This window comes from Trachurus japonicus, chromosome 8 (genome assembly GCF_045865225.1).
Source record: "Trachurus japonicus isolate A0001 chromosome 8, Traja_1.0".
Classification (NCBI taxonomy): Eukaryota; Metazoa; Chordata; class Actinopteri; order Carangiformes; family Carangidae; genus Trachurus; species Trachurus japonicus.
This window is the reverse complement of record NC_140914.1, coordinates 30248245-30275250: the sequence shown is the minus strand read 5'-3', so window position 1 is coordinate 30275250 and position 27006 is coordinate 30248245. Positions and strand designations below refer to the sequence as shown.

At 43.7% G+C, this 27006-nt stretch overlaps 1 protein-coding gene across 1 annotated transcript in view; it reads right to left on the bottom strand.

Annotated features, from left to right (window-relative positions):
• The window catches only part of septin12 (septin 12), a 112038-nt gene that overhangs the window by 77725 nt on the left and 7307 nt on the right, over positions 1-27006 (bottom strand). The window contains exon 2 of the mRNA XM_085785154.1: positions 7042-8592. Within this exon, the coding sequence (XP_085641280.1) occupies positions 7042-8592 (1551 nt within the window). The remainder of the gene's footprint in view (positions 1-7041; positions 8593-27006) is intronic.

Genomic DNA, 27006 nt, shown 5'->3' with positions numbered 1-27006 from the left:
CAACTCGAGACTTCGTGAGATCGCGCGAGACTTTGTATTACAGCTCCGTTTACAAACATGTCGGTTGTCTTGAAGTAAACAATCCCCTCAGTGTATGTTTGAAGACATCTGAATCTGAAAATGTGGTTTTGTGGGATGTAAACAGTCTAATAAGATCCCATTATATGCTGCTGTGGCGATGTGTGGGGACACAACTACTGCAGAACAGGAGACATTAATAAGAAATTCTTTTAGACATAAAATACGGAAACTAGAGCCTCAGGTTGAATTTGCCTGGAATTGTCAGTCCTGGAGGCTGATGCTTGGTTGTACTGTAAGACGGGACCATTATGCTTCCCAGTGACTTGAAAACATAAAGATCCTGACATCACAATCACCAAATCGGGGTCAGCCCTATGTTCCCACAGCCCAATGATCCCACAGCCCTATGTTCCCTCATTTCTAAGAAAATTTTTTTCACTGAAAATTTTGAAAATTAGGCCCTATGTTCCCACAGCCCTATGTTCCCTCAGGTTTATGTTGCCTCATTTCTAAGATTTTTCTTATTTCTAAGAATTTTCTCAAAATGAAACTAAGTCAAGTCATTTTTATTTTAAAGGGATGATTCGGAATAATTTCAAACTAGGGTCCTTTGCACCATGACCTAAAAACTTTCTAATGCTTTGTTTACTACTACTAACACTATTTGTACTACTGTAGAAGTTTGTTGTCTAAATTGCACTAACTCATGGAGGTGAGTTTCATTTCGGTATAAGGGTTCATCACTCAACCCTATGTTGGAAGGGGTCAGCCCTGTGTTCCCAGGGCCCTGTGTTCCCAGATTTAGCTAAAAGCTACATTACATCTGTACTCAACTGCTACTGGATAATAGGTTGGGTGTAATTGACTACCAAATTGGGAAAAATGGGGATAAAATCTGATGCAAATTGATCATAAAGGAAATGTGGGAACATAGGGCCTAATTTTGGAAAGAAAAAAAAAAACCTTAGAAATGAGGGAACATAGGGCTGTGGGAACATAGGGCTGAGGGAACATAGGCACACTCCCACTGACTCAAACCAACAGTAAAAACGCTGACAGCTGAGTTGATGCTGCTCTGCAGATGTGGAAATGTGTTCAGGAAACATTTTGTCCTTCAGGTGTGAGAGGCATCACGCTCTCTAACCTCTGAGAGAAGGGGAGGAGCCTGCAGCAAACCACTAAAAGTCACTAATGCCAATTCAGAGGAAGGAGTAGTCACGTCAATAAATGGGGCTGAGAATAAAGTCGATATCAGAGTTTTACTTCCCCCAAGCAAGTAAAAGTCACAATGCAAGTTCTTCAAAACCTCTAAACAATTATCTCTCTTTGCCACTTGACGTGTCACATATTAATAGAATTATGTTTTTACGTCATTCTCCCTCCAGTAGAAAAACAGCCTGTGTTTTTCATGGTGACTGTGCCTATAAGGCATGACTAGCATGTTGGGTAACAGGGAACAAACACACCCACCACCGTCTTGTTTACCTCCTCTGTTGTCATGTGATTCCTCTTGGAAGTGAGAGTTCAGAAATGAGCAGAGCAGGAAGTTGCTGTTGGCTCCTTCCTCCATCTCCCTTTCATCTTGGGGTAATTGGACTAATTCCCTGATGCGTTTGTGGGCGGGTGGGGAAAATCCCCACAGGTGCCTTAAAACAGACGCCCTCTGTTTGTTGAAAATGCTCAGCTGAGTTTGTGACTTCGCACCAGGACAAGATACTTGTGCAGACCTCCAGGTGTCTCATCAGAGTCAACCAGAGGGACGACAGCAGGGCAGAACATCCCACCCATTCATCGGACATGTTAGACACGTGCAAACAAATTCATTGAATAGAAAAACACTGTAACTACAAAATTCACTTCAAACTTCAAAGTCAACTGACGCCTCTCAACCTCGTAGATCACTATCTTGCCACCAAGGAGGGAAGGAGGACCAGAGCACCGGCCACCAGGGCAGGATAAATAAAGCCAACTCTGAGACCACTAGAGTCGACAGTGAGTCAATCCCTAAACTCCCATATTAAAGGTATAATGTGTAGGAATTCCCTCCATCTAGCGGTGCGGTTGCATATCTGAACGTATTCTTGATGTTGCATTCACGTGAAATCGGGCAGACGTCAGACAGACAACAGACGCTGCATGTAACAGGATAAACAAGCGTCTATGTAAACAAGTGGTCCACCAGCATGAGGCAGAACAATACAGGTGTGACAATATGTTGTCATGGTGATGTCGTATTGTTTACCTGACCCACGTTTTACCCTCTTTCTCTCGTCGAGTAAAATGACATCCGGTTGGTTTGCCGACAGCCGTCTGCCTGACTGCACCTGAATGCAACATCAGTGCCTCCGTCCTTCCTCACACTACACAGTGGTGACAGTTTTAACAGGCGCTACCTGGAAAACTTTCTCCCCGAGCCGACAGCTCCGGTGAGTTTCCGTGGTTACCTACGGTCACGCTGCCACTCAACGTAAAAAATGGTGAGGCAACATGGCCGCCTCGGTTCTTATGTATTTGTAACGACTTGTAACAACTCATTCTAATGTACGAGAAAGCTTTTATTTGTATGCGGGTGTGATTCGACTTCAGTGAAATACGTTTTTTTGATTTTTGCTAATAAAAAGCCAAATAAGTTACATACTGGGGCTTTAAGCAACACACTTAAGTTTTACCAACTCAATATAAAACTTCAAGAAGGGAAATCGAAATATTATAAGTAGTGGTGCAATAGATCACAGTTGATCCGTGGTTGATCAAGTGGTCCGCGGATTGATCGATAAAAAATCAAGGTGTAGGCGCACCGCTCCAGCCGAATAAACAGGCAATTAAAAAAACAGCTCTACGTCGCGCACAATGACAACAAAATTGTTTGTTTTATCAACTTGTTTATTACCCTGAACGTTGCAATGCACGGTGTTAATTTGCATCGTTACGGAAGGCACAGGTTTGAACGTCAGTTTCCACCTTCGAATCTTCTCATTTTTAACTCATTGAGTGCCATTGACGTATATATACGTCAATCAAAATCCAACGCTTGAGTGCCATTGACGTATATATACGTCAAATGCACTTTTCTGCGGCTGGTAAATGGGGACGCTGTTGCGCACACTGTGAGTAATTTTGGGGCTTCTAGGATGTGTACAACGAAGAAGACTGTAGATCAGAGCAAGAAGTGAAGAGGAAGGAGAAGACGAGTGCGATCGGATCGGTATTTCTAGAGGAAAACGACGGGCAGAGCCTGGAACAAGTGTAACGTGGAGCTGGAGGAAAGCTTAGCTACGGACGCTATTAGCATAGCTCCAGCATGAAGTGATCAGAGGAGGCAGGAAAGGTAAACTCGTCTAGATGATCAGCACCGAAATGCCGAAGCGAAAGCGGATCGCGGAGTCAATTTCACCAGTTGCTCTGAAACCGACGTGACGACGAACCGAGCTCAGCGCGGTGCGTCGCTGCCGCGGCCGCGTCCAGCAAAGAGGCTGAAGACGCCACGACGTCTCCCTCCCTACTGCAGAGACGATGCAGCAGGAGGAGAAGTAGGAGAGGGGAGGGGCAGAGAGGGAGGGGGGAGGAGGGGGTTAGGAGAGGGTGAGGGGGCAGCAACTGCAGGAGGAGTAGGAGAGCAGGCATCACTCCTACTTGTTGTATTTTAGTTTTTTTTTTTTTTTTTGTACAATGAAAAAACGTGTCAAATGAAATTTTCAGACGTCTTACATGTTTTTGAAGCCAAAATTAAAACGGATAAATCACTGTTTTTCTTGAGAGACTCTCTTTCACAAAAATGCATTTTTCTCAGCTTTCTAGAAAAAAAGTGGTCTTTTTGGTGCAACCAGGCTCTATTCAACTTAAGATAAATCAAGAATGGAACAAGGTACAAACAAATGTTTTTTTCCCTAGTTAAATAGAGAGTCTCCTCTTTCCTTTGAGCTGTCTGGTGTTTTCAGAGTCATAGTACAAAATACTCTCTGGGTCTTGACATATTACTCAGAATGCCCCAAAACGCTGGCACCTGGCACTGACCATTTTATAAAAGGTCTGGCACTCAATGAGTTAAAGGTACACTGTGTAGGAATTACTTCCACCTAGCGTTGCAGTTGTATTGCAAGCAACTCAATCGTATTTTTCATGCTGCATTCACGTGAAATTGGGCAGACGGCAGACGGACGACAGGAATAGATAACAGGAGAAGTTACACAATGTCCCTTTAAAATAATTCGAATTCTGTTCCAATAGCGAAGTTCATTCTGACAGCCCTAACCGGCACCGAGGGGGGAGTGACCCCGTTCACACAGGAAAATAAACCATTCATTTCCAAGTCAAGAAAACAAAGCAGCTGGCAGGCAGGCAGCAATCACCTACACACAACTGTTGTCATCATTTCCAGTGAGCGGACTATGATTGAATTCATACACTCCACAAGTGAGCACACAGTGTACACAATGCATGCACTAAATGAGAGTGTAGTGAGTGAAGTGTCTGATTTTAGACTGGGCTAGTGTCCTGCTCAAAGACACTTTCACATGAAGACAGAGGAAGCTGGGGATCAAACTGTCGACCCTGTGATTAGTGAGAAGCAGCTCCACATCCTGAGCTGCTGCTGCTGCTGCTGCCATGTGGAGCTGAGGATCAAAGAAGAATCAAACACAACAACACACATTAGCAAAAAAAACACCCTCCATCGCAGACGCTGCAATTTTAGTGGCTGGCTGGGTGAATATTGTCGCACGTTTTCAGTGAATGTGGCGCTCACTCACAGAGGAGTTGACTGTGTTATCAGAGGAAGCAGGAGCTAAAGGGCAGCTGGGAGGAGGTGAGCAAAAATAGCTTTAAATGCACAACACAAAGACGCACAACATGTGAATGTGTGAAAGGATCAATGTTGGTTCTGGATGAGGAGCAGAACTTGCAGGTGTAGGTTTGTTTCAAAATTAAATCTGTGTGTATGTGTGTGTGTGGATGTGTCATGGTGATTCCCACAAGTTTAAATGGCTGTCTTAGGGTTTAGACTCATATGTGTGTGTGTGTGTTGCGTGTGACTCAGAGAGACAGGAAACAGATCCAGTAGGTGTGACTGCGACTCATCAGCAAACCTTGACTTGTCTACACCGACATGAAAACAGGAGGAAGCCCCGTGTCACCATTTGTTCAACAGACCTTTATACTCGCACACAAATACACAAACACGAACACACCGATCCCACAACATGGAGATTGGGTTACAAATGTATCAGTGTTTCCTGACATGTTGCCTCAGGCTCTGTCAAGAGTTTCCAGGCAGCAGCAGCAGCAGCAGCAGCAGCAGCAGCAGCAGCAGCAGCAGCAGCAGCAGCAGCAGCAGCAGCCGCAGCAGCCCTTCCTAGCTGACACATGTCCAGACAGATGTTCAGCATCTGATGCAGCAGCACATTAACATTAGTGTAAATGTGTAAACACTGGAGCGTCACCACAGAGACGTCTGTCTCCACCAACCTCTACATCGCACATCGACTCCTGTCTCCTCTAGATGATCTTTGCACGTGGCTGAACTGCTTTCCTGATCATCACACGTGGACATTTAACTCAGCTGTTCTGATTAGGGATGTCACGATTACTTGTTTTCACAATTAATCTTGGTATTAAACGCCACAATTAATTAATCGTAAAGATTCCTAAATACCGTTACTTTCCCAAAAAGATGTTGGAGGAACCTTATTGGCAAAAATAAAGGGAAATGCACAGATACTGGTCCATTTATCTAATGTAACATTGAATTGGAAGGAATTTAAATGTTAGCCTGTCATTTTGAATTAAAACAAAGCAAAACAAAACAAAAAACGACTAAAATAAACGCAAACATTTGGTATAGATAACAATTTATGACCTGAATATTTCAAACATTTTCCCTGGGGATTAAGAATTGGTCATATATTAATAGATACTTGAAACATTTTGTGTAAACAATGGGTAATGTAATTATATTTTGACTTTATTTGATTTTACACATTCATAGTGTTGTGAAATTAATTAGTGCATAATAACCGTGATAATCATAACACCGTGATTATTTCTCTGACAACAATCGTACCAAGAAAATGTGTAATCGTGACATCCCTAGTTCTGATTTAAAACCCCACTGACCCAAGATCTGTGTTGGAGTTTGTGTTATTCTATCAAAATTGAAGGTCTTTTGTGTACAAAAAAATCCCAGGTGTATTGTTATTCTAAATTTTGACACCAACATTTTCATTTTTACTGCAAATGAATATTGGTTCTACATATCGGTTATCGGTTTCCTTGATTATTAATAATCGGTATCAGCCCTGAAAAAACATATTGGTCGATCCCTACTCCACAATCAACTATATCGAGTGCAAATTGTTACATAACTGTTTTAAGATGGAAGTGTGAATTTCACTTTTCCTGCCCATGCTGAAAACTCTCCTGGATGGGTGTGTGACACAGGTAAGCTGTGCACCAAAATGAGTTTATATGTTATCAGAGATGGTGAGTGAAGATGAGGGCAAACAATTTGGTTATTTTTGTTACTTTGAAATGTTCTTTCAAATTTGACTTGGCTGTGACCTCTTCCTTTTTAAAAAATGCATGAATGCAGTAGTTAAGAACTGCCAGTCCGCGTGTTCTAACTGGCCAATCAGCAACGGTATCGTGACATAGCCTAAAATATTGTAATGTTATTATTTATAGGATGTATCACCCAGCTGTAAACCTCCTCAACCACTGCATGATTCAATGATGACACCGCTCTGCTAATTAATCAGCTGATTTCCTTTGGTACATTTACACACAAACACACACACACACATACAATATAAAGTAGGCCATCAGACAGATATATTACATGCACTTCAGTAATTTGGTTACTGTAAATCTAAAACGGATCTGACTCTGATTTTGTTAATCTAATGGCAGCTTGTATCAATTGAATTAGTCCCTGTAATACTGGATCACTGAAAAACACATCCATCATAATACAACCACAGTGACAGCAAATGTAAAAAAAAATAAAAAATAAAAAAAACATCTTACCTTGCTGTTGCTTCTTCCCCTGTTTCCTTGTGGGCGTGGTCTCAGCTGGACGCCCACCTGCGGGTGATGACTGACCATTGGTCTGGACTGTAGGGGGCTGGGTCACAGCCGGGGAGTCGGTAACGGCGGGCCGGGAGAAGGAGGCGATCCTCTGTAAGATCGAGCCCACGGTATCTCTGGCTTCACCTGGGCCATCAGCCGAAGGCCGAACGGTTCTGGGACTGGAGGGGCTAGACGGCAGGTTGGAGGCTATCTGGACAGTTTGGGGCCCTGACAGAATCTCCATCTGGGGGCTCTGGGCTGGAGAAAGGGGCACCGGAGAGCAGCTCATCTCAGGCACAGGGATGGAGCCCTGCAAGGGAGGTGAGGTATGCGGCGAGAAAGGCAAAAAGGGATGGTGGAGGGAGAAGGGCGGGGTATCGGAGGAACTGTCCAGGCTGCTGAGAGAGGCTGAAGGGCTGGCTGAGGTGGAGGGCGGGCTGATGAGATGCTGGAGTCCGCCTGTGCTCCTTGGAGGGGGCTTTGGGGGGCTGGGACTCATGGATCCGCTCCGAGCTGTGGTAGGGGACGATGCTGAGGTGCTGGTCACCAAGCTGTCCAGATCCAGGGGGAACTTGTTGAGACGTGGTATTTCTTTGGCTTTGGGCTGGGGAGACTTGAGGACCTGGGGACTCCGCTGCTGGCAGTGGTTTCTGTAGCCACCGTGGCCCTCCTCCCCAAAAGAGGTGGTGTTATGAAGATGACCATTCCAGTTGGTATTAGCATTAGCATACTTGTGCCCTGGAGACATTCTGCCCCCACCTCCGCCTGTGTGCATACCCACTATTCCGCCTCCTCCATCATGGATTTGGAGGTCCAGGCTGGGCATGGAGCCATGGTTGACCCCGTGAGGCTGTGGAGCACCCAGCACTACGCCCGGCCCTCGGTCTGTTTCAGAGTGGAAGACACTCCCATGGGAGGAGAACTTCTTCAGGCTGTGGTTGGCACCTCCCTCTTGGTGCTGCCGTTGGAGTTGGGGCCTGGTTCGGTGGTACTCCGCCTGAGGAGGAGGAGGAGTGGGATATGATCCAAGTTTGGTAAGAAGGCCACCACCGCCTCCACCTCCACCTCCAGAGTACTCCAGGCTGGACGTGGAGCTGTGGAGGCTGTCATTGTCACTGCCCGTCCCGGACAACATGGAGTAACTGTTGGGGTTCAACCTGCTCTGGAAGGATGCAGCTCTGGCTACGGAGGAGCCGTTGTTGTGGATGGCTGGCTTGTTCATGGTTCCTCTGTTGAAGGACATGCTGCTGACCACCGTACGGGACTTGAGGACCGGGCTGGGACTGGAAGTCAGGCTGATGCAGGAGTGATGGGCGGCGGTGCCCAGGCTGTTGTTGTTATTGTTGAAGGATAACGAAGGGGACTGGCCGCCTCCTCCACGCTCCTCGTTGGCTTTGTTGTGGTTGAGGAAGAAATGGGAGGACGATGGGGAGATGGGGGTGGGGGGAGAAGCTGAGGAGAAGGGCGGTATGTCGTCCACATCTTCAATTTCAAAGGATCTCTTCAACGCTGCAGGAGAGAAGAAAGAAAATTACAAGTCTAGGGGTGGGTAAAAATATCGATGCAGCAATGCATTGCAATTATTTTCCCTGCAATTCAATATCGATTCAGCAATCTTCTGAATCGATTCAAGCCCCTGGCCAGTGGGGGCGCTGTGAGCAACACCCTCGTGTGATTCGCGCTGTACGGACGGGGGCCGCACTAGACCAAACCATAACAATATGGGAGTGAGTAGCAGCAGCAGCGTTAAGCCAGCGCCTTCAAACCTGAAAGCAGACGTGTGGATTCATCTCATAGGTGCCGATTCCGTGGGTGCTCCGGTGCTCAAGCGCCCACTGACGGTTGAGCCACCAGATGTGCATTGTCGGTCGGCAAGCGCCTCAGCTGTTTGTCTGTGGGTATGTGCATGTGTAGCCCGTATGTGTGTGTAACCTGTGTGAATGTGTGTGTTAATCTCTCTTGCGCTCTGTGAAGATGAATAAACATAAATCGTTGCAGAGCGCGAGCCTATTTCGCAGCTATTTCGCATCCGACGTCTATATTAAGCACACGTTTTGATATTGTAGCGTCCGACCCGACGTAACTACAACAACATAACACAAACTTATCTGACAGCTCTCACTTCTTCCTCTGCTCCTCCTCACTCACTCACACACACACACACACACACACACAGCTGTCTTCCTCACACTCACCCCGGCCCCTCAGTTTCTCATCCAATCATATTTTTTATTGTTCTATTACTCAAAATGTTATGAGTTATTTCACAATTTCCAAGACGAAAGAAACACATAGTTTAAATTTACATGCACTGTAGTTCAGTGTTAAAGCAGTGTCATATTTTGTTATGCTATGAGTTATACTATGGCTGTTCATAAGGCATGAAACTAAATAAATAATTATTTTAAAAAATTATCTGGTACTCTTACTTGTCCTATTTCTACTTGATACTGAATCGATATCGAAGCATTTCAATCAATATCGAATCGAATCGATATTGAATCGAATCGTGAGATTCTTAACAATACCCAGCCCTATACAAGTCAGTAAGAAGAAACATCTGACCATCATGGTTCCTCCATCCACCCACATGACTTAACATGTCTCCCACTGAAGATACAGCAGAATCTTTACTCTTCATCTAGAATTGTGGACAATGGTGGTCAAAAGGAAACAAATATGGTGGAGCCTGGCCTGTAAACTGTGAATTGTTTTATTATGGGTGTTCTCCTTATCTTCAAAGGTCAACCAACCTGGGGCTTTGTTTACAACCTGTCTGACTGGTCATGGCTCTGAACCTGTGAGATCTATTTTTAGTGATATTCAGGGATCTCAGTGATAAACCCGGTGAGTAAAATATCATCATCTCTTGTAGGAATGAGGGTCAGGGCTATAAAAGCATAGTTAAGGTGGATGATCTTACATCATGGACAGTCTCACTTTGACATATGGTCTACTTTTTTTTGTTTTTCTTTCAACAGCAGTCCTCGTTGGTCAGAGAGTCCACATGTAGAGAAGCACCGTCTACCAGCTGCAGGTGGAGCGCCGGCTGCAGGCAGGACAGCCCGAGGTGGGGCGAGCCAGGGCAGGGACTGAGGTTGCAATCTCATGAATAAATAACGGCACTGTCCAAACAAACACTTCAAATGAACTAAGCGGTGACTAAGTGTGATTGGTTGTGACAGAGTTTGTAAACAGGAGACAGCTTTGTTGGTGAGCGGTAGCAACGGGAGGACGAACATCTGGAAAAAGCCCCGAAGCAACGGAGAGATAACCAATCACAACCTCTGTTTAGAACTTTCAGAATAAGAGCAGAAACAGGTTTAGAGATTTATGAGTTGAAGAGTTGAAGTGTACAGACAACCATTATACACAGTGATCAGACGAGAGAGCATCTAAATCTGCAGGGAGATTCATGATCAAGATATTTGCATGAGTTTGCATGAGCTACCAGTTCATCTCATCAACAGCACATCTATAGTAGTTGTGGCCCCAAAGCTAAGAGCACAGATGTGTGATACAGTGTAGTGAATGGTGTGTAGCTTATGGATTTATACACTCCACAGTGTGTGAATGAATCTGTGTCTATCCTACTCAGAAGAATCTATTAAATCTTTTTCTCTCCTTTGGTTTCTCGTCTTTGTATAGGAGCTGTGTCTCTTTCCTCTCTCTCTCTCTCTGTCACACACACACACACACACACAAAAATGTCCTCCGTGGTAGAAACACAAAGGGTGGATTGAGGTCGGGGCTGCAGTCAGGGCATCCAGTGGGGTTTTGTGTTACAAGAACCAACCACTGCAACGTGACACACCATGAGAAGAAATGGGAGGGGTGGGTGGGGGGTGAGTCAAAGTGACAACCTCTGAGGTTGAAAAATGAAGAGCTAAAACCGGCATTTTTTCGAATTAGGTTGGCTCCAGAAATTAGTCAGTCCCGGAAAGACTTGGAAATAAACATGTTTATTAGTTTTTGCTAATTTCCTCCTTTGTGACAGCTGCATGTAGAAAAATGGGGGAGGGAGGGCTTTTAGATAACATTCTAAGGCCCAATTCCAATTCTTATTTTCATCCCTACCCCTACCCCTAGCCCTTAACCCTTGCCCCTTGAAACGGAGCTACAAGGGTTACGGGTTGAAAGTCAACCCCTATGAATTGGGACACCACTTCAACAATCACATACGTCATCAGTATAGTCTCTGCTGGCTTTCACATAAGCAGACGTGACAAGCTTTTGCCACATATCCTGTATTCAAAACCATGTTAACTTAATAAAATAAAATAAAATCTAATGCAGACTGATCAGTTCATTGTAAAACATTTATTTATTGATGTAAATGTGGTGATTCATGTCCCCAGGCAGCGCTGCTCCTCTGTCCAATACACACACAAAGCACTTTTAATTCAAATAAACTAATGCAACTGCCACAATTGTTACATTTCATCAATGAGACCAGCATTTATCTCCTAAAAAGAATATTACCAGCCGGTGGTAAACCTCTAAAGCCCTGTGGGTAAGTTAATTAGCGATTGTCTTTTCTCCCAGGATGACGACGGAGGTTGGCCGGCTGACGAGCTCCCCGGACGGGGTGGTGTCTCTGTGACGAGCCGTTGATCGGCTCCACAGGTGGAGGCTCCACTGTGCAGCTTTACTTATCCGAAAAACATCAGAGCAAACGTCTAAACAGCGGTCATTTGGATAAACCGAACGCATATTGTGTCATACAAAGTGTCATACCCCTCGGTTTGTAGTGTGCCTCTGAAAAATCTCTGTTTGAAGGGCCAGATAGCCCTACCACTCCCCCCTAACCCTAGTCTCAACCAGAATCGGGACACCCCTACCACTTCATGTGAACACGCAAAACGAAGGGGTATAGGGCCAAGGGGGGAATTGTTGTCACGTACTGGCACCAGGCACGTGCACACATAGGGCCCAAAGGGTGCTTGAGCCCCTGCCCTTTTTGCCTCGTATTAAAAAGTGCCCTTTTTTTATAATAAATTCATTCCTGTTGTGCATGAGGATGTAAACAACCGCGCTGTAAAAACGCCACGGTTATCTACCGTACGCATTTCCTTGTAATAGCACACGGTATTGTGTAAGTTGGTGTGGGTGTTGTCCGCTGCTGCTCCGCTCCGTCTCTCACTGAGGGGCGGGGGGGGCTGCCCCGCGGTGCGCGCTCCCTCACATGCACGTCCAGAGAGAGAGAGAGAAGTAGAAGCTGCTGCCTCATTGATAACTCTGTGTGTGCCGCACGTAGATGAGACGTGACAGTGGAGCGACTTGTGTCGAATCTTGTGAGTTATAAATCCACCAACATAACTTCCTTGTCGGTTCTGACAAGTCGCCTTCCACTTATTCAACAAGCTTAACATGAGTCATATTTCAGAAAAGCACTCATTTGTGTTTGTTTAGCTAACTGCTTGTTAAGAGTTAAGCTCCACCCCCTCCTCTGTCTAACATCACCTGACTGTAGTGAACAACAGCAGCAACAGGAGGAATCACTCACTCAGCTTGATTTCACTGACTATTTGAATTTGTTTCCAGATGTTGAGTTACTGGTAATTGTGACTTTGCTGTTGTAAATAGTTCTGAAATATGCACAGTAGCAGTCACAGTAGTCATTTCTTGGTTTTGTGTGTGTAGCCTGTAGGCTTAGCCTACTTCTATTTTGCACTTGCACTCACATGATTTTTTTTTTCTGCAAGCCATGTTAATGTGCCCCCAATACCATATTAGCCTACCAGTTCAGAAGTCATGACTCTGTTTCGGGAAGTTGGGAAATTGGTCCAGCGTGTTGACTGCAGTCCTGAAGGCGTGCAGGCTTTCTCTACCAACTAAATAGTAACTGCAGTTTATTTTATTTTATTTATTTTGATATTAAGGCCTGAAAAAATTGTACATAGGTACTGCCCTTTTCTGATGTTGAGCCCCTGCCCCTCTATAGTCATGTGCACGTCCCTGACTGGCACCTACTTTTAGATTCTACAACACTCTTCAGAAACCTATGGGTGACATCACAGAGGCTACCTCCATCTGTATTTAAAGGGCCCATATTATGCAAAATCCACTTTCTACAGGTTTTGTAGTGGTTCCATGTGTTCCCGTGGCTTTTCTATGACGCCTGGAGGTGAAAAAAGTCTGTTCACTCCCTTAATTGATTTCTACACTTTTTTGAGATCGTGTCTCCAAACGGGCGAATTGGAAGTGCTGGCAGACTTGATGTCAGGATGCGCTGAACTCAAGTGACTCCACCTCCCGGTACTTCCTTATACTCCCCCTGGGCCAGTCTGGAAAAACGTGAGCTCCGCCCGCTGACACTTTTCCGGAACAGCGGCCCCCCCCACCCCCCCAATCCACACACACACACGCTCTCTCTCTCCCCCCCCCCGTCCGTCATTTGACATGAAGATGCGGTAGATACGGGGGGAGCGGTCGGTACCGCGGCCGCCAGATGATCCTTTTGAGTCATTGACTGAAAAACAGCCGCCTGTCATTAAAAATGAAATCGCGGATCAGAGAATATTGGAATGATACCGCTTCTCATCAGCGCAGCGGTCCTCATCACGGAATGAGAGACATCTGAACGAGGAAGTCTCCTCTCCCAGCGCAAAACCACGTCAATATTCTCATCAGTCCATACAACAATGCACAGTTTGTGCTGCGCCCCTCAGTTTCACTTGTTTCTTTTATTTGACAGTTTCACACAGAACTTTCTGATGGTAGTAGGAGTCTCTCCATGTTTCTCCTTCTGCCACAGTAAAAAAAAAAAAAAAAAAGAAAGAACATTTACATTTTTTCAGACAGTCTCAGAATTTATTATTTTTTTTCCGGAAATCAATGCCGGACCCCTGTCCCAGTGTCAACACTGGCACATGTACCTGTAGTGAAAACCACACCCTCTCCCCGTGACAGGTGTGGAGTGGACGTGGTTTACACATCTTATTTGCATTTCAAGGTGCAGACACAGAAATGGCTCGTTCGCAGGAGAGCTCTGGAGAGCCACTTTTAGATTACTGAGATGTAGAGCTGCAGATTGATTTGGGGACAATACACTAGGAATACTATATGGTTGGACAACTTAGAACCATGTGAAATAGTTGAAAAACAGCATAATATGGGACCTTTAAAGTCTGTGGGTGAGTTGAACAGAAGGTCAACCACACAATTATAGTGCAAAAGTTCCACAGACATGACCTACAGAATTTTAAATAATTTCTGATACCAGGTTAAATTAAAGACAGAGCAAAAAGGTTGAAACATGCTATAATTGTTCCTTTAAAAATGACAAGTTCTGAAGCACACAAATACACACACACACACACACACACACACACACACGACAGATCAGTCACACTTTGATATGAGGAGAGAGTGAGTGTGTGCTCTGATTAGAGAGCTAAGGTGTAATAACAGGACTCCTGTCTTGTCATTAAGACTCATGTGTTGTATGACCTCAGCTGTGACCAATGCTACACACACTCAAACACACACACACAATCAGCAGTGTAAAACACAAGGATGTGGGACATTGAAACGTCCCTGAATGCTATGAGTGACAGGCAAACAGCCAATTATTTAACAGCTGTGTTGTTCGGTTGCAGCCCCATATCCAGATGTGTTTATTGACAACAGGAGAGGAGATTTTAAACAAAAAAGGACCATTAGCTCGTCGGTATGGTAACAGTAACGGGAAACTGTTACTGTGCGTCTGCCCTGAGAAATTTAGCAGTGGAGGCCGCCACCAAATTTTCTATGCAGGAAAAAACATTGCTTTAAAATAAAAGAAATAACTGTCTCGATTTAGAATTGTCCGATTAAGAATCTCGATGCATCTTTGAAACTATTATTTTCGGCACCCCTATTTTATGCTACCAATCAGTTTTTATAATCAACCTTCACTCTCATAGTGATGAACCTACAGGGGATTATCAGCTGAATCTGCAGCTTCCTGAGGCTTTGTGGAGCTTTACAGTTTTTACTTAGAGAACATCTGTAAACAGCCTCTGTATGGATCACCATGTTCCTCTGTGACTGTGGATGTGGAGATTGATTTTTTTTATTTTTTTTTTTTTATTTTTTTTAAGTAGTCTGGGTTTATGCAAAATCAGTGGGGATTAATCTCAATGGAGAAATAACAGTGTGAGGTGACTGAAGCTGTAGAAACATACAGTACTTTTTTTATTGATTGATATTGATATTTTATTGACTGTTTCTCTTTAAAATTGTTTTTGAATCACTGCATAGCATCTCGTTTTTATGCACTTACATAAAAATGACAATAAAGTGAAATCTCTGATCTCTTTATAATGGAAGGATACATATAGCTATGAGCATGGGCGTGGTAGTGGGGGGAAAAGTGGACCTGACTACCCAGGGCCCGAGTAGAGAGAGGGGCCCATGAAAATCCTGATTTTTTTTTTTTTTTTTTTTTTGTGATGTTTTTATTTCGAATGAATTGGGCCCTCCAATTAATTGGTGTCATAATTTATTTCAAATATATTGATAACATCAAATGAGAGAATGAACTTAATGTCACAGTTCTCCCAACATATTAGACATTCTGGGGCCCCCCTCTTGGAGATGCAAAATGGTTTAGTCCGCCCAACAGCGACCGGCAACAAGTGTAAGGTCAGACAGTGCGCCCAGATCAGAGACCTGTGTGCAGGACATCATGCTGCCCAAAAAACATAAATCGGGCTATCAGAAAAAGAAAGAGAGGAAACAAAAAGAAAGACGGCAGAACGAGGGGAGGCAGCTGCTGACTGCTTTCTTTCCCAAAGGTGAACCAAGTTAGCTTGTCATGCAAAGTCCAATTAAAGTTAACATAGTCCACTCCAGACAGCTGCTGCTTATATTTGTATGCTCACGTGAAGTCTTTAGCTTAGCTAGCTGCCAACCAGGCTGCTTGCGGCTGTAAGTATAAAGACAATTACAGGCCAGCTAACGTTAGTTGTCAATATTAACCAGTTTCAGAAACAGAGAGTGGCGCAGCCGCAGCAGCTGGAGCAGCAGAAGCAGCAGTGGTCAGTCCTGGCAGCTCTTCTGAAGATGAGATTAGAGATGAGCAAAGACAAGGTGAGATCGTTGTTCAAGTATTCAAAGGCGAGCTGCCCCCTCCGACCCCCCCTTACGTTGGTATATTGGTTCGCGAGGTGGAGAGAGAGAAAGAGAGAGAGTGGTGCTGACTGGTAGAATTGCTTTCTAAATATGTGACCCGTTCCATCAAAATGAGTCGGAAGTCGCAACGTTCTATTTTTAGATAATCAGCTGATAACATGGAAAACCCATAGAAAATCAAAAAAATGTTTTTACCCTAATTTCAAAGCAATGACATTCAAAAACAATCTCCCAAAGTTTCACAGTCCAGATAATTGAGAAAAGGCACGTAAATGATGATTAAAGTTGACTTGCAAGTTAAACCCTCTGAAAATGAGTGTTGCTTCGGTGCAAAACATGAAATATCTTCTGAACCGTTCATGATAGAGACGAGCTGTGAACTGCATCTGAATCGCGGGATTCTCCGCTTTCCGACGGTCATTGAATGTTGCATCTATGACGAGAAGGGACGGATACAGAAACAGATGCTAAACCGAGTAGCATCGACGCTAACAGAGCGTAGCATCGATGCTAAACCGAACGTAGCATCGATGCTAAACCGAACGTAGCAACGACACAACGCTTGCACATGTTTTACAAAATGTCAACAAAACATGACAACTTCTGAACCGTTTATGATAGAGACGAGCTGTAAAAAGCATCTGAATTGTGAGATTCCCTGCTTTCCGAGGGTCATTGAATGCTGCATCTATGACAACAAGGGGCCGTATAGGGTGCGTGTAATCACGTGGTACAGGAACAGATGCCAGAGTCACTGGCAAAAACTTTAACTGCTATTTTCTCAGGTTTTAGAACAGAATAAGAGAGTAGGAGATCGTAATTCAAATGGCCACATCTCGAAAACCATCAAATGTATGACTTTGACTAAGGTATCATTTTAAAGCTTATTTTCTAATCTTTCCATTGATACCAAAATCTCAACTTTGAAATTTGGGTCACTGTGACTCATTTTGATGGATCGGGTCACATATGAGTTGTTTACCTGAAGTTTAAAGTAAGTTAGCCTTTTGGTTCAGTGTGTGTGCTATAGCATTTTGTCTACTAACACAGCAGAGCTGAAAGTGAAACTCTGTGCTGAGATTTAATGAATGATCCATCTAGCAATATTGCTGCTGCATATATCAACATGTAAATAACATACCAATATCACTGTAGGCTCAAGTCAAGTGCACACTAGTAATATATTAATTGAGCAATAACGCAATTTATTATTTTTGTCTGGTAAAAAGCCTTAGCATTGCGGTGCAGTGCTGTGCTTAAAAGCTATTGTCAATGTTCAATAAATTCATGATGTTACCAAAGCCAATGAATAATCATGTTAAATAACTGTGATCTCACTATCAATCAAAAATGATTGTGATTCTGATTTTTGCCACAGATAGATAGATAGAGAGAGAAAGAGATAGGTCTGGGTGGTGAGAACAGAAGAAAAACAATTAGCTATTTTTCTCAATCTGGCTGAAAAATGGCTTAAAACATTTTTGCCTCTGCAACTTATTGAGCATGATGAATACTGTGTGTGATAGCAAATAATTAGGAGCACGAGTGTCATGGATCAAAATGTTAGTACACAAACCAGATGTAGCCTAATGTTTTAGGTATTTGAGCACAAGTAGGCCAAATGCATCAATTCAGAACCACTCATCAATATAATCTGATCTGATTGTAGTTGATTGTAGTAGATTGTATAAATACACCCCCCCCCCTGACATTGAGAGTGTACAGGGCCCAGAATTTGGTGCTACACCCCTGGCTATGAGACAATACAGTACACATATTTTATCTCTCTGTCTGGCCAAAGCCAAGAGTTGACTGACTTTTGTTTCAGAACTGAAGGTGTTTTATTAGATGAGGTTCCAGCAGATGAACTGTCACAGAGTTCAGCAGCTGCTGTTTACCCAACATGACTGTGGGTCTCTCCATGGAGAATTTAGATTCCTTACAAGATAAGGTGAAAACCAGTGAAAAGTCATACACACCCGTAATTGTATTCACTGTATTACTGTCAGTGCGTTAACATGCTCAGCGCTTGGTCGTCTCGTCGGAGTTCTGTCCTTGTCCCAGTTTACATGCAACAAGGAAAATCAAATATTTGACAGTGACCGCCTCCTCGACATTAGGTGGCAATATGTGTGATTTCCAGTCAAATTTTTTGTCACCTAGTTCAAAACTGGATATAAATAGCTTAGAGTTCTCAACAGGTCCCAACCGGACATGTTGGTCTGGGCCAGATTCGGGCTGAAAACATACACAAATGACTCATGTCGGTCCACGGGCTTCCTTTCCTTTATAAAACACATCTTTTTGCTGGTTGCACTGTGAAATGCACTGAATTGGCGCTAATGCATCAGCCCAGGCTCTTTTTTTTGAGGGGGGGGGGGGGGGCGGGTTTGGGGTTAAACTTTGTTCCGTCTCTACTGTTGTGAAGCCTACATACATGCATTCAGTCCAGTTTCAGTCAGACTAAGGCGTATACATGCAGAAGAAATGCTACGTTCACATGGAGTCCGGCAGACGGTAAACGGCAAATGCCGCTGGACGGAACGGTAAAAAACAAACAAACGGCAAGACGCATCACCATGTTGCTATGGCAACGTCAACATACCCATACTCATACGTAGGGCTGACCCAAAAAAATCGAAGCTTCGAAATCCGTGATCAATTGTTTTTTCCTTTTTGACACCGGCTCTCATCAGCAATTGTTCCATTAAAATGAGTAGGCTACTTGGCATCTTGGAAACCTGCCTGATTTTGGAGATATGCACTGTTTGTTTGCCATTACTTTCATTATTTCCGCTACGACGTTACGGTCGCTCACCCCCCCGGCCGTCGAAGCTTCGATTTTGATCGATTTTATGTCCGCGAAGCTTCGATCATCAAAATATGATAATCGGGTCAGCCCTACTCATACGTCACGTTCGATTGAGGATACCGTTGCGGCAGATGGCAGTAGTTAAAATATTTGAACTCAGGGCGGCATTGCCATTTGCCGTTGGCGTCCACGGTATTTTTTGCCGTGCTCCCCCAAGTTTTACTGTTGTCCTCTCGTCCACTAACATGACATCCGGCTTGCCGTCTGCCGTAATCCATGTGAACGTAGCATTAGTCGGATTTAGAGTCCGGTAGTAGTTGGACTAACGCGTCAGTTTTCAAGTTATAATCGGATTCAGGTCATAATTGGATTCTTTCAACTGCTGACTGATGTGTGTGCAGTGTGTTAACTAAAGTGTGAAGTGTGGCGATGGCCACTGGCAACTCAGAGTGATGTCCCACACCTACAGTAGCTGGATCAGCTCCTACCTGAGCAGCTAATTGCTCACAGTCTCTGTGGGCTCCGGGCAGGCTGGGGTGTGTGTGTGTGTGTGTGTGTGTGTGTGTGTGTGTGTGTGTGTGTGTGTGTGTGTGTGTGTTGGGCGGGGGGCTTTGTGGACTCTATATTCGCTGAGGCTACAAGTGTGAACCTGCCCTCCAAGAGAAAGATAAGGAGTCCTGGTATCAGGTAATTTCTGGCACCCTGTCAAACACTGGGGAAATAATTACGGCCTCTGCTCTGTTCTACCTGTGTGTGTGTGTGTGTGTGTGTGTGTGTGTGTGTGTGTGTGTGTGTGTGTGTGTGTGTGTGTGTGCTGTCTATGTAATGCTCCACTCCCTCTGTTCTCACTGTTGTGTATACCCTAATCCTCTCCTCTTACACAATACCACCCCAATCTGATAAAGAGAGATGCTAGAACTCTGTCTCTCCCCCTCACACACGTTGGTGCACAACAATCACTCGCAGCTATGTCTGAGTTTCTTTGTGTAAAATTAAAGACACAAGACTTAAGTCACAGACACGTAGTTGTTTTTATATTAGAATGAAACCATACATCAGATGCTGAGGAGTCTGACTTGTCTGTAAATCAGCAGTGGTTGATGTATGTCCTGTAAATGCAATAAATTATCTCCTAGAGCTGGAGGCATGGCTGTAATCTAATACACTTTTTTATTAAATTCTGCGTTCCCAGAAATCAATTCTTTTCTACACTGTAACAGCAGCGTGTGCCGTGCAACCGCTAACAGCTACAGAATTTAGACCAGTGAAGATTTGATTTCTGTGTCAGCTGAGGTCACTAATATACTGCTCACCTCGGCCATGCCATACGGTAATCACATCCATAATGGTGTGAAAGTTGTGTACAGCTGCTCAAAAACCTTTTTTTTTTTTTTAAAGATTCTCTCCATATTATTTTAAAGATCTTAATTTGGGGGGATGGGGATTCTGTACAGCACTTTGTATTGCAATTTAACTGTATGAAAAGTGCTATAGATATAAAGTTTGATGGATTGATTGATACTAGGCTCTACTTGTTAGGGTCACGGGGCAATTGCACCGAGCACTATTGTTATACTGTGGATTTCTTCTTATTCATCTTCCGTGCTATTACTTTTACTTACAGAATATGAATTTTACTCACTTTCTCATCAGCCATCAAACAGACTCGTCATCAACATACCTCGTCAACGGACCACGGTATGGTTTGGGCCCCCCCCCCAGCTGGCCAGCTCAATGGGGAGTGTTGTTGCATTAGATCCTCATGTTATCTACGGACGGTCCCCTCAGCTGATGATACCAAATTAGAGGGGGGACGAAGAGAAGGTGTGAGGGGTGAATGGTGAATGGCTAAAGGAGGCAGATGTGTACCTTTGCTTCTGAGGTCTGAAAACAGTGGGAAGTGAGAAGCCGTAGTTGTTGCAGCTTTTGGCAACAGGCCAGAGCCAGAGGAGGGAAAACATGGAACAACTGGCCTCCAGTTCAGCCGCTCAGGATCACATTCCCTCCGAGAGGAAATCAATGCTGCGTGTGTGTGCGTGTTTATTCATATGCCTCCATCCTCACAAAAACCAAATGTTCAAATGTTCCCTCTATAGAAAGATGAAACAACTTCTACTTATTCCACAAACAGACCATGGAGGTGAGAGGCAGCACTTCCTGTCCAGGATTAGATTTACTGGGGCTCTACTTGTCAAGTGCAGATGAAAAAATGTAAACAGAGACTTTCTTTATTGACTCACATAACTCTGCCATTATGTGACATTTCAATGATAACAATACTGTGGACTTATTACATAAAATCTAATAAACAGTCCAAACAGATGCTGCAGAGAGAGAACTTGGACACAGTCGCTCCACGTGTCAACACCACATGGAGCAGATGAATGATTATTCTCTGTAGTCCAAACAGGCAAATATGAACAATGCAGCTTTATAGAATGTGACCATTAGAATCAAAATGTCAAAAAGCTATTTAAAATAAATAACCCTGAACTAAACTGACCTGCCCAACAGCCACTTTCCTCCTGCGTGACAAATGTGCAGGGACTGAAGTTTTATATAACACACTGGTTTACATTTTACTAAAGGTTGAAGTTCTTCACAGGCTCTTTAAGTGACAGGTGGGCGTATGCCCTGGCACAAACTGACATGCCCCAGCTATTTGCCCATTTTAGGATTAGATTACAGTTAGGCAGAGAGTCAGGCACGGGCAAGACGGCAGAGTTCATCACAAACCTGTTAAAATCACAGAAGCTACATCCATCTTCATTTACAGTACAAAACTAACACTCAGTTGGGCCCACGTCAGTCGGCTCTGCCTGAAAAGTAATTTGTTGGGATTTTGAAAGTTGAGATTTTGGTATCAATGGAAAGATTAGAAAATAAGATTTAAAATGATACCCTAGTCAAAGTCATACATTTGATGGTTTTCGTGGCCATTTGAATTACGATCTTTCATTCTCATTCCGTTCTAAAACCTGAGAAAATTGCATTTAAAGTTTTTGCCAGTGACTCTGGCATCTGTTCCTGTACCACGTGATTACACGCACCCTATATGGTCCCTTGTTGTCATAGATGCACCATTCAATGACCCTCGGAAAGCAGGGAATCTCACAATTCAGATGCTTTTTACAGCTCGTCTCTATCATAAACGGTTAAGAAGTTGTCATGTTTTGTTGATGTTTTGTAAAACATGTGCAAGCGTTGTGTCGTTGCTACGTTCGGTTTAGCACTGATGCTACGTTCGGTTTAGCATCGTTGCTACGTTCGGTTTAGCAGCGATGCTACACTCTGTTAGCGTCAATGCTACTCGGTTTAGCATCTGTTTCTGTACCCGTCCCTTCTCGTCATAGAGGCACCATTCAATGACCGTCGGAAAGCGGAGAATCCGCGATTCAGATGCAGTTAACAGCTCGTCTCTATCATGAACGGTTCAGAAGATAGGCTATTTCATGTTTTGCACTGATGCAACGCTCATTTTCAGGGGAACTGCCCATTGGTCCGACCTCCCATTGGTTCGACCTCCCGTTACTCCGACAAAATCAACCACAAGTCGGACCAATAGGAGGTCGAACCAATGGGTGGTCCCGTTAGTTCGAACTGTCATCGCTACTTTGTGACAAGCTCTTCCATTGATAGGAGCATGCAGCTTTCTCTCTCTCTCTCTCTCTCTCTCTACGCACATCACACACATACACGCGCGGCCCAGAATATCACCATATTCAGTCAGAGAGCCAGATCGTGTCAGATCGCGCACAACCATCATAAATGCTGATCAAGATGTGTAAACTGATAATCAAAGCCCCCCCTCCTAGAGTACAGAGTAGAAGAAATACACTTGTTTTTTCTCTCCCCCCCTCCGCTTGAGCACGGCTGAACCTGGCCGGCTTGAGCTCACTTCACGGGCGCGAGCCTGCTGCAGCCGCCGCTGCTGCTGACAGCAGACTGAGAGAGAGAGAGAAAAAAAAAGTAAATTTGGCTTTGGTTAGGTTCAGGCAATGAAGAAAGGAGTTGGTTAAGTTTAGTAAAAACACCAGGTAGAGGCTAGACAGGCTGGAAGCATAATGAGCCTTATATGTTATTGATTTGAAGTGCTTGTTTTGCAGTTAATTATGCACATGATCCGTTTGATCCCAGAAAGGAAAAAAGGATCAATGCGCAGCCTCCGTTTCCTTTCTGATTGCGTCCGTCTGTCTGTTCGGAGTGGGAGAGAGAGAGAGAGAGAGAGAACCCAATCCACCTGTCTGTAATGTAAGTTTGATTTGATATGAGTGTCAAGGTTTAATTACGGACACTAATGAGCGCGCAGCAGTGCGTAAAAGTCGTGCGTAATGACAGCTCCTCGTTGGTGAAACACAATAAACTGCACCTCTTCTTCCACGTGTGTCTTATTGACAGGTGGAGCCTATATGAAATGCATAGTGAACGGTAAGAATGGAGAGTTTGACTAATAACTAGTCCAGTTCGAACTAATGAGGACCTCCCATTAGTTCGAACTCTCATTACTCCGATTGTCGGACCAATGGGAGTTCGAACCAATGGGAGGTCGGACTAATGGGAGGTCGGACTAATGGGAGGTCGGACTAATAGGAGGTCGGACCAGTGCCATGGACCCATTTTCAGAGGGTTAAAGTTGCAAGTCATTTAATCATCATTTACGTGCCTTTTCTCAATTATCTGGACTGTGAAACTTTGGGAGATTGTTTTTGAATGTCATTGCTTTGAAATTTGGGTAAAAAACTTTTTTTGATTTTCTATGGGTTTTCCACGTTATCAGCTGATTATCTAAAAATAGAACGTTTCGACATCCGACTCATTTTGATAGAACGGGTCACATTTGATAGGATAGTTCAGTTTAGAATGGAGGGACAGAGCGCAGAGGAGGACATGGACCACAGTGTCCCACCAGCCAGGAGTCCAACCAGGAAGTCGCTGGTCAGGGTGGAAAAACCGACACGTGCAACCAACCCTACTGATGTCGTGGGGACAGTCCCTCTGTTTATCTAATATAGTGCATCTTGCATCTTCTGACCCTGGATCAGTGCAGTGCAGATTGCCTGTTTTACAGATTCAGTCCGTCAACTCAATGAAAAGCACTGTGCACATTTGTAATGTCATTTTCCTGGTAACTTGCTGCCAGACTGAACTTCATGACACTGTATATGTTACACACCATTCTTACACAGTATGTACACTCTTCTTTATCTTATGTCTATATTTCTATTCCAGAATTGTTCCTATTTTATTCTTTACCTGAGGAGCGGCTGTGTCCAAGTTCTCTCTCTATTTTATTCTTTACACTAATTTCTTTGAAGTTTGATGAATATGAACTGATCAACTACAACATATAACAGATGACACATCATATGAGTCAGACATTCATTTGATAAGTGAATTACAAACTATACCATCACCACAGCTGTTACTCTGCAGAGTGTTTGTCACTCTGTTCTGCTGCTACACTAACATCTCACACTGAAAACAAAAAAGTCAAAACTAACTAGACACACAGAGGGAATCCCACAACACATGGTTAGGTTGATGTGGATGAGCAAAGAGCTGAAGGATGACTGGAAGGACCAGCTTAGTCTCAGGTGACCCTTTTTGTCCACCTCTTACACTTTCCCAACTCCCCACGGTCAAATGAAAGGTCACTGGGGCCTGATTTTTGGCAAGGAGGTGTATCTTTGTGTAAACTCTGGATGTCCCAAGTTTCAGCATTTTAACAACATCCATGACCCTTCAAGTGGACAATAATGTCCACCTCCGCCTATGGGTTTTTAAAAACGTATTTTGAGGTAAAAATTTTAACTAACAGATATGACCATGAAACTTACCAAGTTTATCACTCACATCAAGACAAATATTTTTTGTATTGCAAGTTCTGTCAAACATAATGTTTAAATATGTAAATGAGGCAATATCTAATGAAATATGCGCTACTTTGCATACATTTCCAGAACTGTAATCTGAACAATGGATAAAGCCACTTTCAAAATTCTTGTTTTATTTTGTTGACATATTAGAGTCAGAAGTTTTTACAGAGGGGATTTTGGATATCTCTTTTTATCACTCTGTAAATGAGAAAATACTGTCACCAGCCCTAAAAAAAAAAAAATCAAATTTCGCCATGTTTTTTTGGAATAAAATGTTGTATGAATGATATAGCAACAATCCCTATTGTAAAAACCTTCAGAGTATCCACAAGTTTCCGAACATCATCTACGGTCAAAATCGGAAGCCGCCGGTTTTGCCGGTTTTGGTGGAATTGTACATTTACGTTTCCATGGTTTTCAGTCGGTGTCATAGTTGCGGTAAACGCATGGATCTATTAACGCTGGCTTTTAACACAGATGTCAATTTGTTTGACATCCATTGTTAAAAGCTGGTGTGATGATCCATGCATTTTACAGATTTTCATTGAAAAAAGTTTTTGACATTCGGAAAAAGGTGGATAGACAGGAATAAAAAATAAAATAATAAAATAAAAACATAGTAGTTACTGACAATAGAGAAATCATGTGTTTTTGCAGCAAAAACAACTGGCCAGGAAGGGGTTAAAAATTTTGAAACCCATGTAAAAAGTGATTTCCATGTTTAGTCAAGACCGAGCCTTATTATGTATCACAAATATTTTGGGAGTAACTGATGTGAAATGTCTCTCACTGTAGGTGGACATTTTTGTCCAGGGGTCATGGATGTGGTAAAAATTGAGGAAGCATCTGAGCTGATAACTAATGGGTTCATTTGGGAACCAGTCTGCACTGGTGAGATGGGGTGGGGGGGTTAAGGGGGCCCAGTGAGTCCTGTGGACACACAACGTGAGGGGATGCTGAGTCTGGGCATGTCCATGTACCCCCCTCCCTCCACACCCACCACCTCCCTCCCCCCAAACCGGCACATTCCAACAAATTGTCTGACGGACAAGACAGCATGTGCACTGACACGTGTGAACATGCACACACAAAACACACACACGCACACACAAACCCACAAGAATGAGGTGGCTAAAGTAAAATGCAAAAATAAAATGCAAAAGAAGTACTACACACACACACATACACACACACACAAACACACACACACACTAACAAACACATTATAATAACCTCAACTTACTAAAAGCACATCTGGAAGACACATTCCAGGCAGCCGTTTGCGATGTTATAACACTGTAAATAACACAGTGCCTGAGGACACACACACTCTCTCTCTGTCTCTCTCTCACACACACACACACCTAGCACTTACATCACTGTATTTCAGATGTCTAGCTATTTGCTTCTTAAGCACCTGTTGCCTGAAAACATTAGACAGAAGCTGGAGTCTATTAAAGAGACAGTGTGTCCACAGTTTGCCTCACACTCAATTTGCTCATCTTGCACCTTTTTTTCTGACCAATAGCCTGCATTCAAATATATATTTTGTCAGTTAAATGGTTAATCATTACCAGCCCCTACCCTTCAGACCTGTGTGAAACATCAGCCAGTGTTATCTTAGTGGAACCTCAAAAGGAGGATTTAGATGATTGACGCGAGTTCAGCTCATCGGAGGTGACTGTTTTCAGGCTCTTCATACTTTCCCCTGTGTTAATGGTTTTGTATCTTGTTCTCTCATTGGCTCATTAAGAACTGATCCAGGATATGTTGAGAGGCTGACGGCTCCAGACATGTCTGAGCACCGGGGCGGCCTGCACTGAAGTTCTGCCAAATTCTGATCCATTATGGAGGAATGACTTGGCAACCAGCCATCTCAAGTGCTACCTGCATGTGTGTGTGTGTGTGTGAGACTGAGGAGGATTTAGCCTGATGATGGGGAAACACTTGTTATCGGGGGGTCAAGGGAAAGCGTTTGTGCAACACACACACACGTTCAGTTTCATATTATTTCAGTTTCTATTGGTGCACAATGGGCTTTATGCGCAACTCCACTACTTCCTGAAATAAGCCAGCTCCTTTATTTCCTGTCTTACATTATTGGACCAACTAATTAAT